The following is a 14,377-nucleotide window of genomic DNA, read 5'->3' as shown; positions in this document are numbered from 1 at the left end:
GCATTTATTAAATAAATATATAAATTAAATGGTTACCACAAGTATATCTCAGGTAGTTAAGCAATGACTATTGTATATTTTTTATAAAAACACTGCATATAAAATTATGGGTTCTATTTTTCAAAAATAGTTTTACATATATACCTTATTTAATCCTTTTACTACCCTGGGACAAAAGTAAAGCAGGCATTGTTATTTGAAGGATGAGATTATTTAAATTAAAAAGTTTTCCATATGCAAAACTGGTGTATATGTGCATATGTAATCAATGATATCTGGGCCAACACCAAGAGATTCCATATTCAGTCCATTCATTTCATATTCTATTATGTATAGTAGTATAAAATAATAAACATAAATGAATATGACTGCCATGGATTCAAATTCAAAAAACTGTAGGAGACTAGCAATTTTACTTCTAAGAATTTACAGAGGTGATAGGGATGCTTATATGTAAAGATATTTTGTTAAGTCAATTTATCAGAACACTATGAATAATGATAAAATGTTAAAATCACCTGCAATGGTTGGGACTGGATAAATAAAATACGAAACATTTATATAGTGGAAATCTATGCAGCCACTTAATGTCGTGGAAAGATGTCTTATGAAGTGGAAATTATTTAAAATGTTGTGGAAAGTAAATAAGAATATGTCACAAAAAAACCAGCCAATTAATGTTAACTATTTGGTTCTAATCTATCTATCTAGAATCTAGATAGATATCTCCAAACTAAAAAGTGTTTATTTAAAATTCTCAATTTTAATTTTTAAAATAACTTACCAATAATACAACTTCACTATATCACAAATATATCATAAAAGCCTTGCTTTCATGGCAAAAAAAAAAAGATATAATATATAGAGAGAGAGGAAGAGAGAGAGAGAGAAAGTTTTGTTTGATTAGATTTGTGTCACAGATATATCCAATTTTATATTCATGAAAATCAATTGAGAAAAATAATCATGTGTATAAAATTGAAAGGTAATAAAACACATCAATTAACAAAAACACCTTTTAGCTGCTTATACTACAAATAAAAATCTAGGTAATTCAGCTTATTATTGAGGAAGCTCCACAGCAAATAAGTTTTTTCTTCAAATGAATAGCTCAAAATGTTGAGAATTACAGGACTTCTTTCCCTAAATACCTCAATTTTCAAATATCTCATACATTGAAAAATGATGCTGAAATATTATGAGGTGGAGAAAACAATATCTTTTTCATTTTTGCAAAAACATTATGATATAAGATCTACATAGAGACATTTAGAAAAAGAGGAATTTCAGAAAATAGTATATTCATATAAGGCTAAATAAGTTGTAACAAATTTTAATTAATCATCCAGTTTATATAACACAACTTTTGAAAATTGTCAACTTCAAACTACATTGAGTAAAATCTTTCAATTACGGAAGTATTTCCCAATTTAAAATTAAGCAATAAGGTTTTAATTATAATCTTTACACTATGACCTTTAAAAAAGAAAATTTAGTTGTCTAAAAAATCATGACTTGATGTCAAAATGTTCACAGTATAACCTAGACATCTACCTTAGATTCCTCCCTATTAGATACTAATCAAAGTTGTTCATAACCAACTAAATTTATCAGAGAGAATTCACTATGAGATAAGTTCAACAACACAAAGTCAACCACTTAAGATGTGAAATTTTATCTAACATAGTAGTGATCAGTATATATGATCCAGATAAAATGTGGAATTTTGCAACTTAAATAATATGTTTTGAAATCTATAAATACAAACTAACAATAAAGCATCCTCTCTGTTAAATGACTGCTGTTAAAGAAAAAAGTGTTATTACTACCTTTAATAAGTGTGTATACATAAATCCTATACATGTGACAATAATCATAATTCACGCTGAGTATATCAGATTCAATAGTGATTCTTAAAATGGGCTTTCAACCTCAACAGATACTGCATCCATGAATACATTTGATATGAAGAAAGCACAATAACTTTATTATTTGATTTTAATTTTTAACTTGTGGTCAATATATTTCCAGGCAGAATATGTCTCCATTTAAATAAAATCTCTTTCTGATGTAGCATAGTGGTTGGTAGGGTTTTTTAAATGAGGAGTGAAGGTCATTTGGCATAGTGGGAAAAGCCCACTTTAGTCTAAAAAACCCCAAACTGTCTCTCAGCTTCATATCATCCACAGGTTCTGTGATTATATTCAAATACTTCACTTTCCTAACTCCTAATCTATAATTTGGGTTTAAATATACCCCTTTCCAGATGGTTATGAACATAAAGATCAATATACACAGTTTCTTGCATAGCATCTGTCCTACAGCAGGTGTTCTAAAGAGGCCAGAAAGAATTTGTAAATTACAGTGTCTATGCAGTTCACAGGCACAGAGCTCTCAGATATTTAAATTCAAAGTCTCAAATTGGGACTTTGGAGGACATATACCTTAATTCTGTAGAGTATTATGACAATCTGAAAACTCTTACCCCCACCCCAATATTGAAGTTTCCAATAATACTGCTTACTTTATTCATTGGAAAGAAGCTGCTATTTTGTGTTTTCGTAATGGAAGAAAAAATATTCCAAATAAATTTTCAAAGATCTTTTTTACTATTTTTTTATAGAGAATACTATTCACATTTTCACTGTTCAGATTTTTTTAATGGTGAATGTGTCATTGGTAATTTTTATTAAATGCCGTTTAGTATTATTTGACAAGAAGCTCTATCCTCTAGGAAGATAAGCCTATAATCATTTGCACGGGGAAAAAATGAGGTCTTTACCATAGATATCTCTTCCTATCTGAACTACTCATTATTAGAATCACATACCTAAGACACAATGTTTTGAGAAGAGGGAGAAATGTTGATATATTCTGTTAACTGACATGGAAGGAGATCCTAGAGACATAGGTTGTATTCTTTTTCCAAGATAAAACAACAGAAATAATCAAAATAACTCTCACACTGGAGGGCATAAAAACTGCCCTGAGATGATAAGCCAAGCATTTCCAGTAATCTATTTTTTTCTCTCTTGAAAATTCCCATCCTTTTCCTATTTCTGCATTAGAGTGCAAATAAATAGAAAAGCAGCTTAGTTTTTACTGTTTAAAACTTTCACATTTGATTTGAAAAATATTTTGTGGATTTAATAACCATTTTAATTTTAGTTTGTCAGAAAAATTATGCATTAATAGTCTTTATATTTGCAGTTTGCTACTTTTGTCCACCACAAATAATTGCAAAACAGGAAATATTTTGGAAGAATCAATGATTTATCAAAATAAATGTATTTTCAAAAATACTTTAAAATGTTCTTTCCCAAAAAATATGCTTTCTTGTTTTGTTAATTTTTAGTACTTTGATTTATAATTTTTCTGTTGTTAGAAAACAGTTTTATATGAAAATAGGGAACTCAAATTCCTTCAGGTGAAGACAGTAGAGGATAATATGAAGAATTTAAATGATAAATTGTTTCTGAAAAGATCCCAAAACACCAAAAAGGGATACTTGATAATACAGACAATATTGGCCTTGGCAACAGACAAACCCTGCATTAAATATTGGCCTCCTGTAATTTGGACAAATCAGAGAGTCTCAGTGAAACTCAATTTCTTCTGTTAAATAGGAGCAAGGCCACTCAACTTAGTGAAGTTGTAACAAAAAATAATCAACATGTATCCAATAGCAGGCAAGTACTCATAACAAGTTACCTGCTTAGAAAATGTGACACTCAGAAATTGTCATTTCACTACTCAACTCCCTTTCCCTACATTATCATGATTTCTTGATAATTAGTACTATTAGGTCATTTAGTGTTTTCATGGACAGAAAGAAAATATTCACTGAGTATTTTTCAAACCATTATGAAAAATCCCCCCATAATTGTGCATTACATAGCATAATAAAAAGGGAAAATAATAATTAGCAAAGCAGCAGTAGTCGTAGTAATAAAAAGAACATACCTGAAAATAACTGTTTTGTTGGGGCACTGAGTTGTGCTTGCTTTGAAACTCTGTAAGCAGTATCTGAACCTTTTGAATTCTTTCTGTTTGTGCAAAAGCCCATTGTTTTTGATATTCCCTCTGGAGAACTGTGAAAATCTAGAGCTTTTAGTACATCAACTGGAGCAGCTGAAAAATAAGTTAAAAATAGGAAAATGTAATTGAACAAATAATCTAATATAAAAATTAGTATTTTTTAAACAGAGGAAATAGTTTATAGTCCTACTCCTCAAATCTATTTATCTTTTGCCATGCTTCTCTAACATTTAGGTGGGGAGCTAAGGAGTGGAGCAGCAAGTAAAATATAAACTGTAACATTCTCAAAGTCAAAATATCTCAAATCAGAAATCAAACTACAGAGAAGCAAAGAGATGTTGAAAAAGCCAGCATCTGTATATATTCCATTAATTTCTAATAGATTTACTCTTCAACTATTCATAATCTAAACAAAGGTGATTCTGAAGATTCAAATTCACAATAAATGTTATATATAAATATTGTAAATTGTGCAGTTACTAAGCCATATTGTATACCCAAAGATAAGTTAAAAGATGTTTAAAAGAATAGGTAACAAATATAATGCTCTAGTTTTGAGTGCTTTCCTATGTTAGTTACTTACAAAGTATATGTATATATCTGTGTATTTGTGTGTGCCTTTGTAAGTGTGCATGCACGTATGTCTATGCATAATTTGTTGTTTTTAATCCTCTGCATTTGCCAGAGTAACTTCATGTGCACTGCTTCATGCCTTATGATTTAGATTGAAAGTCCCTGGAGATAAGTAATTTTTCCCCCTTTTATATAGCCCTAGGGTGTCTAACACAGGGCCATTTATTGGCAGAAGCATAAATTTTCCATTCCTCCATTCCAGCTACCTCCTGCTACCATGAAGTAGTCAACATAAAATAAGTTTGGAACCTTAAACTTTCCCTTTGCAAGTATAATCCTTTTGGATAAACTTGATGTTTCAAACAGCTTTACTGGAATATAATTCACATACCATGCATTTCACCCATTTCAAGTGTGCAATTTATTAGTTCTGGTATATTATACTTCTTAAACTATTCATTTTCTAATTGTGGTAAAATATACACAACATAAATTTTGCCATTTTAACCATTTTAAAGTATACAATTTAGTAGCATAATTACATTCACAATGCTATGTAACCATTACCAAAATCTTTTTCCAAAACTTTTTTCATTACCCCAAATAGAAACTGTTTAACCATTAGGTGATAACTCCCTATTCCCCTCCTCTGCCCTGGCTCTGGTGACTGATAATCTACTCTCCATCTCTATGAAGTTTCCTATTCTAGAAATTTCATATAAGGGGAATCAGATAATATCTGTCAAAGTGCTAAACACAGAAGTACCATATGCCCAAGCAATGCCACTCCTAGGTATATACTTAAGCAAATGGAAAGTCAGGGCTTAAAACCGTCACCTGTATGCGAATGTTCATTGCAACACTATTCACAATAGCCAAGAGGTGAAAACAACCCAAGTTTCGATCAGTATGTGAACAGATTAACAAAATGTGATAATATACATACAATAGAATATGATTCAACCAAAAAAGGAATGAAGTTCTGATACATGCTACCACATGGAACCTTTGAAACATTATGCTACATGAAATAAACCAGACATAAAAGGACAAACAATTTTTTAGACCCTCGAATTCCCTGGTCCACAACTTCCTAATTCACTAAGCAAGTCAAAAAATGAATTATGTGGTGTAAGTATTGTTATAAAAATAGACTTAGGACTCCATATTACTCAATATACTTATATTCTATTGAATTTCTATTTTATTCAAAAATAAAAATATTCAGAGAAGGCCATGTGTTAGCTAATGCATCACTGAGCATGTCTGAAACATAGTCCTGACTACAAGTATTTAGATTCTAATTAAGGAGGGCCCAATAATTACGTAGGAGGCAGTATTTATAGTTTTATAGAGATGCACACAGTACTCTTTTGTTTAGAAGGAAAAGAGATCACTTCTGGCTGAAAGTGAGACCAATATTATTGATTTGAAAAGTTTCAGTTCTTTGTTAAAAAAAATAGAATTGCCATCTAATTTCAAAATATGTTGGGTTTTATAAGTACACTATTTCTAGGAGGACTTAGAATGAAAAAGGGACTGAGTGTAAAATCAGGAAATACCATCAGCACAGTTTATCACACTCCACAAAATAGACAGTGACCTGCAATAGAGTGGTGTTCTTCGAAAATTACAATGTCAATTAATATTTTTTTTATAATAACTAGAGTTAGTTATAGAATGTATGAATGGATGATCGAATGAGTACGTGAGAAACGTGCATCTGGTCACTTCCTTAGTTAATTAAATTTTAGGCATATTAACTTCTATATGTACAAACATATGTGAATGAAGCTTTATATAATTTGCCTTTTACCTTATAACAAATGTACTTTAATAATGACTGTCTACCTATTTCATCAACCTTCTGAATGAAAATCAACATATTTTCCAGTAGACTACACATCGTCCCAAATTATTAAAAAGAAAAAAAAGCTTTTTTTATGGAAATCAGACATACTTAAGGGATCATTAACCCTATCAAATATGATCCCCTTTAATTTAGACTTGGAATATTTAAAAGAATAATAACAACTTTCAAAAACATTTTTTGCAGGAATCCTGCTTTCAATGGCCAATTTTTTTAGGCCAATAGTATACCTGACTACTTTTACATTCTTTTTTTCTCTTATCATAAAGCTAAGAAAATAACAACTATATTAACTGCCAGGCCCAGAGAGCCTAACATGTGACAGTCCTTGGGCTAAGTTCTTCCTAGCATTAACCGTCAAAAAACTTTGCAAGCCATGTGTTCTTATCCCCATTGTGCAGATGAAGGAATTGAGAACCAGAAAGCAAACTATGGATACTCCCAAAGTCTGTGCAAAATCAAATCTAAGTTCATTCCACTTCATCACCTTCATTGCTATAGCCCATAAATAAAAACACTGTGAAAAGTAACTTAAAACATAAATATATTAAGATAATCTTGAGCCAGTTCATTGATCCCTGATGTTTATATTTGCTTTAAATTAAACTCAATTCACGCTTCAGGGTATAAATTACTCTTAAGGAGACTGTTTCTAAAAGCACAGCATCTTATCTGCTTATTTTATCTTATCTTCTTGCTCTGAAGCCATTAGCAAAAGTACATCTGAATAGGGTAAAGACTCCAGGATCGGCAAGAACACAGTTATGAAGGCTGTAATCCTTCTGTGAAGAAAAGGTTGCAGCCCTTGGTCACAGTCCCAACTGCATATCAGTAAATAATACATAAAATGGACCACAACTTTCCTTCTCTCCAAACTATCTTTTAACAGGATGACCTTTTCCAAGAGCACAGGTTTTGTCACATTTGTTAGTTCCTACTTTGAAAGCAATGTGATAAAAACACACTCCCTCTACAGGATTCAAAATAAGGGCTCTATTTTTAAAGACTAAACAAAGTTCTATGTAGAGACATATGATATGAAATAAAAATTCACTGTACAAAAAAACAATCAAAAAATAGGGATATATAATAAAAATTGCAAATAGTTTTTTTCTAAAAAGTCATCTAAAGTTACAAAAATGTAAAACTCAGTTAATCAAGTCTTAAAGATTTTTCCTTTCAAGTAAACTAAATAATAAATTAAGCCACTTTGAAATCTGCCTCTTATTTGATATCATAATTATAGCATTTAACAAATTCTCATAACATGGGTTCGATGGTTTTATACGCGTGCGCGCACACACACACACACACACACACACACACACACATACACACACACGGGGGGAAACTATTCTTCATATTTTATTAACTGAACTTCAAAAGTTTAAAGATTAAAAGCAGTAATTTATTATAGCTTAACTCGATATATCTAAAAAACTGTAATTTTGATATTCAAAGCAATTCCTAAATGTCCCTAATTTTTTTTTTTTTTTTTTTTTTTTTTTTTTTGGCGGTACGCGGGCCTCTCACTGCTGTGGCCTCTCGCGCTGCGGAGCACAGGCTCCGGACGCGCAGGTTCAGCGGCCATGACTCACAGGCCCAGCCGCTCCGCGGCATGTAGGATCTTCCCGGACCGGCGCACGAACCCGCGTCCCCTACATCGGCAGGAGGACTCTCAACCACTGCGCCACCAGGGAAGCCCACCCTAATATTTTAATTGTTTCTATGTTGCTAATCCTTATGGCACAGATTATGATTCTCATTTCAGAAGTATCCAGTCAGCACAATATTTGTTCAATAATATTTTTCCTGCCTTTTATTGTATATTTTTTGGTTTATTAAATGGGAAAATAGGATAGCAGACTCAGTGCATTACTACAATAGCCATTTAACTGGTTTCAATGCCTTTTCTCATCAATCTGCATACCACAGCTTGAATGAGCTTCCAAAACTCCATGCCTCAAGTCCTTTTGCTTAAATTCCTTCTGAGAACCCAACTAACTTCCAGATGGTACGCACATACCTTGCATATAAAATCTTAATGATCTGGACACACCCATGTATTCTTCCAGTTCCATGCTACTGCATCTCCGTCCTTGTATCTCATTACCCCTTAATTCCTTCCTCACTCAGTGCTCTAGCCATACTGGACTCAGACTTCACAGACTACCCACTATGTTCCTCCTCTTGTCTCTGAGCTTTTATAAATCCAGTTCTGAGGAATAAGTAGGATATAATTAATGTGCAATCTTCCTGAAAGCATTCCCTATCTCTCAAAGCTGGGTTAGAAATACTCACCACTGTGATAGTGCTTTTCACACTTGGTTTTAATTATTTGCCTACACTTGACTTTTTTCCAAAACTAGAAGAGAACAGGTATACGCACACACACACACACACACACGCACGCACGCACGCGCGCGCACGCGCGCAGGCTATATAAAATATCATTTAAACGTGAAACACAATCATGTGAAACATATAAAAGCAGCTTCCTCTGAAGTCTATGGGGCTCTCTGGTCTTGAAACGAAAATTTGTGAGGGCCTAATATGTCTTTCCTATTGTGTTCTGTTGATCTCTTAAACACCTCCATTCATTCATTGATTAGTCTATCCCAGGTCTTTAATCCTTTCTCCTTCATGTCTCCAGTGTCTACTTAAATTACTGTTCTAAGGTCACACAACACTTTGACTGTTTAGTATCTAATTAATTCCTCCTTTAAACTTCTTCACATACTCCCATGACCAGTAAGTAGGATAAAGCAGCGATGCACAGTGTTGGAAAGCCAAACTGGTTTGAATCCCACCTCTGGCACTTAGCATCTGTGTGATTTGGACACACTACTTTACTGTTTTGTGCCTCAGTTTCCACATCTGTATAATGAGAATAACAAAAGGTACCTACCTGTTAGAGTTTTTGTGAGAACTAAGTTGGTATTTGTAACAATGCCTTAGAACAGTGGCTGGGAAAACTATGCTTATGGTTTAAGACCTCCTGCTGTCTATTTTTGTATGGTACATGAAATAAGAACGTTTCTATATTTTTGCACGGTTGAAAAAAAACTAAAAGAAGCATATTTTATGACACATGAAAATTACATGAAATTTAAATTTCAGTCTCCACAAATAAGATTTATATTGTTAATACAGCTACAGCCATTCATTTATATATTGTCCATAGTTGCTTTTGCACTACAAGGACAGAGCTCTGTAGCTGACAGAGACTGTGTGGCCCACAAAGGCTAAAATATCTACTATGTGGTTTTTTTAAGCTGAATCTTGAATGATAGATTCATCAATGAAGAGGAAGGTGATAGAAGTATCAAATATGACAGCACAGATACAAGACAGTACAGAGTTCAAGAAAATGGAACTAGTCATGTCCTGACAAGACATCAATACGGAATAAATTTAGATGTTCAAAGTCTCCTTGGGGGCATCATGGCTGCTGAGGAGTTCTTGAGAAAAATCACATCTCTGCCATGAACACCCACAGCCACAAACTCCAAGTGAGACATCTACACTAACTCCTATACTCAACCCCAAATTTTATGGTCCAGTTGAAATAAACTTCTTTCAGCTTCTAAAATTTACTGTATTCCCTTTGTTGGAGATTTTTTTCAATCCTTCATCAATTGACTAAGGATAGTTGAGTGGTTTTTTCAACCCTAACTGTCAGTAGAATCTCCTGGCAAGCTTTTAAAACATATAGATGTCTGGGTTGGCATAGGGCCCAGGCATTCACATGTTTTAAACATTTCCCAGATGAGCCTAATGGGTAGCTGGGGTTGAAACCTGGTGAACTCAGATCTAATCAATCTTTTGATATCAACCTAGCCATGACTTTCTTCAGGAAGTCATTTCTTATCCCTCCCAGGCTGTGTTATGTGACCCTTTCATATGATCCCAAGTGCCCCATATACCCCCTTGGTTAACTCCATGCTCTATTTTGTTTGTTTGCTTAATTATCTCATTTTCACTCTAGGCTGTGTGCTCTCATCCACAGTGTATGTCTAAATTATGGGTCTGATTTCCCTGTTACATACTTATGCCACTAATTTCTTTCTCTTTCTCTCTTTTTGCTAAGCTTGTAATTTATTGGTTAATGTCTGCCTCCCCTGATAGATTGTAAACCCTCTGACAGCAAACATCAGCACTATTGATGTTCACTGCAGTATTCATAAATAACATAGCAGCTGACACACAATAAATAATCAAGAGAAATATGGTTAATGAATGAATGAATAAGTGAGTAAATGGGCAGCCACATACTGCCTCAGAGTTGAAGCTTCTTTCTTATTAGTCTCAGAAAAAAAGGGTTGAAAGTGGCCTTTACAAACAGCACCCTGAAGAGCTTGACAAGTCTTGTTGTTTCCATTTGATTCAGGTATGGCAAGAACACAGGTCTGAAGAGACCTTCCTAAAGTATGCTAGATGCTTTCCCCACTACTAGGGAGTCACTTATCCTCACCTTGTACCTCATATTACAGGTCATACCTGAAGCATATCATTATAGACAGAAATAAAAACAAAATAAAGCACAGAGTTATAAGTCATCTCCCACCCAGTTATGAAATGCTTTGCTGCTCTAGATAAGTATAAAATAACCAGGAGTGCTACTGTGTTTATGTAGTAGTGGGATGCAGGTCTGGGAAAAGAAAAAATGAGAGAGAAGTGACTGTTATAATTTAACTACTACCAACACCCTGCTATATTTCAAAATCATAAGAGTCCTTAATAAAGAATCTAAAATGTAGGATATGACAAGTGTATAAACGACAATTAACAACTCAGTTTCTGCAGTTGGAACAGCCCAATTTCTAACCCAAGTTTGGTATTTATTATTTGTATAACTTTGGATAAGCTACTTACTTCTCTAAGAGTTAGGTTTTTCAACTTAACCAAATTTTGAGAATTAAATGAGATAAGGCATTTTAATCTCGGAGGATAGTGTCTAAGCACTCAATAAAAATAATACCTGAAAGCACTATTTCATCAAAATTTTAACCTTTCTGAACATCTCTAACAGTCTCAGTGAGTGCCACCAGTGTTTTCCCAGAGCTATAATTCACTAGATTCCTGTCATCCATTTCCTCTGACTACCTTGGGAAATCTCTTTATAGTCAAGTAGAAGACTGAACAGTTTTCTGTCTCTAAAGATCCATTAGATATCATCCATGAAGATTATGCAATGCTTAGCAATCTCTCCAGCATGATTTTATGTTATTCTGAGGACATACAACCCCAGGAGGCTTCCTGGAACTTCGACAGCTTAAGCTGTCATGTTCACTGTTCCATTACCACCCTGTAGCACAACTTGACATTAATACACTGATATCATTGAAATGTTTTCCTTTTCAATAATTTTTTCTTTACATCTCATAGACATTGATATAACTATAGATTAACCCTGACATGTTACTTATTAAAAGGTTTTTTAAAAACTAATATTTTATTGTCTTTCCTCTGATACTATTCCTTCATTTATTTCGAACCCACATATGCCACATACAAATCTTGTATTATAAACTAACATGACGTATTAGAAAATAAAACATATCGACCTAAATTCTCTCATATTTAAAAAGGTGTGAAAGCTCATCTTTAAATGCCTATATGGCACAAATAATGTCGATATAAATCACATAAGTGTCCGAAGTCTCTACACAACTATTTTTGGCTTAAATTACCAGACTTTTTGTCTGTATTTTGCGATCTAACCATTGTAGTCAAAACAAGTGCAAAATGGGAGAAATGAACTGCTTGACTACATCAGTAAATTGTAAGTATATAAGATTATAGATATATAGTTTACATTAAATATTCCTGGGTATGGGAAGGTTTTAGACTACATTTTCCCCCAAGGGGTTCTATAATAAACTTAAATGTTATGCTTAGAGTATATGCCTATGCTTAGAGTATATATTTTCCTACAGGAAAAAAAGAATAAAATAAATATAAGCATCTCAAGGCTCAAGTTTTTGAGAAGCAGTCTCTTATGCTTCTTGGAAAAAATCACTATTTGATATTCAAACAAAGAAAAACATCAAATTGAGAAAGACATGGACAAAGACAATATAAAACAGGAGACTAGAGCATCTCTGGTGGCGCAGTGGTTGAGAGTCTGCCTGCCGATGCAGGGGACACGAGTTCGTACCCCGGTCCGCGAAGATCCTATATGCTGCAGAGCGGCTAGGCCCGTGAGCCATAGTCCCTGAGCCTGCGCGTCCGGAGCCTGTGCTCCGCAACGGGAGAGGCCACAACAGTGAGAGGCCCGCGTACCGCAAAAAAACAAAACAGTAGCCTAGAGTTTTAGGAATTTTACAGTTAATTTTACCAATCCAAATACCTACAAACCTATTGGTACTACCATTTCAGAAAATAAAAACTCAATGATCAAATGTAAATGTACTTCCTTACAGCTCCGTGAAAATACCAGGTTTTTTTTTTGTTTTTTTGTTTTTTTTGCGGTAGGCGGGCCTCTCACTGTTGTGGTCTCTCGTTGCAGAGCACAGGCTCCAGACGCGCAGGCCCAGTGTCCATGGCTCACGGGCGGGCCAGCCGCTCCACGGCATGTGGGATCTTCCTAGACCGGGGCACGAACCCGTGTCCCCTGCACCGGCGGGTGGACTCCCAACCACTGCGCTACCAGGGAAGCCCTGTTTTGTTCTGTTTTTTTTTTTTTTTTTTAAATCAGTTACACAGTGAAGTTCAAAATTGGAAAGATCAGGGAAAAAAATACATAGTAAAATACTCTGAAGTGGAACTAATGGAAAAATATGACTCCCATCAAAATCAATTGTATTCACATCCAAATGTTCATGATTTATTCTAATTCTGACCTATCTAGTGGTTAAAAGAAATCCACAAAACACAGAATCCCAGATTTAATGTTGATTAGGAATAATAAATGAATTTGCTTTGAATAGTAACATGTATTTCCATTTTCTTGATAATATCTAATCTGTAATTGCTGTCTACGTCTTCAGTTGGGAACATCTCCCCTTTACTTTCTAGGTAACTAAAAGTCCTGCCTCATGGCTCTGTTAAACCAGTAAAATAAAGTGCAAACTCCCATTACCATTTCTAGACTATAACCTCTTAAGACAACTGGATCAATGTGTATGGTGTCTATCAAATAAGTAAAATGCTTTACTGCGTGGACTTTGACTGTCATATTGACTATATCTAAATAGGTAAAATGAAATGAAAAGCCATGGGAATTATTTGGATAAATATGGCTTAGAAGCTGCCCAAAAAATTTAAGGCAATATTTGTACTCCAAAATTATCCAATTCTACATTATTTATAAAGCCTTAAAATAAAATCTCAACCTTTAATTTAAATGTCATAACTTTTTATAAATCACAAATATTTGAATAGTACCAAGGAGAAAAATAAATCAGTGAATGAGTATAGGGAGGGTTAAGGAGACATGGATTTTAATATAAAATAAGAAAGACAGGAAAAGCCTCAATAAGAAGATGATGCTTGAGTAAATTCTAGAAAGGCATAAGATGTTCCTCTATCCTGATATTTTTACAGAATGGCATTGTAAGCAAAGGGAATAGTAAGTAAAAAGAACCTGAGATAGGAGTTGACCCAAGACATTGGTGGAAATGCAAGGAGACAAATATATCTCCTGCAAAGGAAATAAAAGGGGTATAAGAGATGAGGTCAGAGAAGTAAGGGTGAGGGAATGTTGAAGGCAGCTTGTATAGGTCCTGTGGGATCTTCAACAAGCTTGGATTTTGTTCCAAATGAGATGGAAAACCATTGGCAGTTAAGGGGAGAGGAAGAACATCAACCAACTAATTTTTCAGAAGACTGTGGTTGCTGTGTTGAGAACAGACTCTAGGGACACTGGAGTGGAATCAGAGAACAGAGAAACAA

General features: G+C 34.0%; 1 protein-coding gene across 3 annotated transcripts in view; it reads right to left on the bottom strand.

The window, feature by feature from the left end:
- The window catches only part of COL11A1 (collagen type XI alpha 1 chain), a 190,839-nt gene that overhangs the window by 165,034 nt on the left and 11,428 nt on the right, over positions 1-14,377 (bottom strand). For all 3 annotated transcript variants that reach the window (XM_060142441.1, XM_060142440.1, XM_060142442.1), the window contains exon 2: positions 3,964-4,131. In XM_060142441.1, the coding sequence (XP_059998424.1) occupies positions 3,964-4,131 (168 nt within the window). The remainder of the gene's footprint in view (positions 1-3,963; positions 4,132-14,377) is intronic.

Source organism: Lagenorhynchus albirostris, chromosome 2 (assembly GCF_949774975.1).
Source record: "Lagenorhynchus albirostris chromosome 2, mLagAlb1.1, whole genome shotgun sequence".
NCBI classification, from domain to species: domain Eukaryota; kingdom Metazoa; phylum Chordata; class Mammalia; order Artiodactyla; family Delphinidae; genus Lagenorhynchus; species Lagenorhynchus albirostris.
Note: the sequence above shows the minus strand (reverse complement) of the source record. Positions and strands in the feature narration are given on the sequence as shown.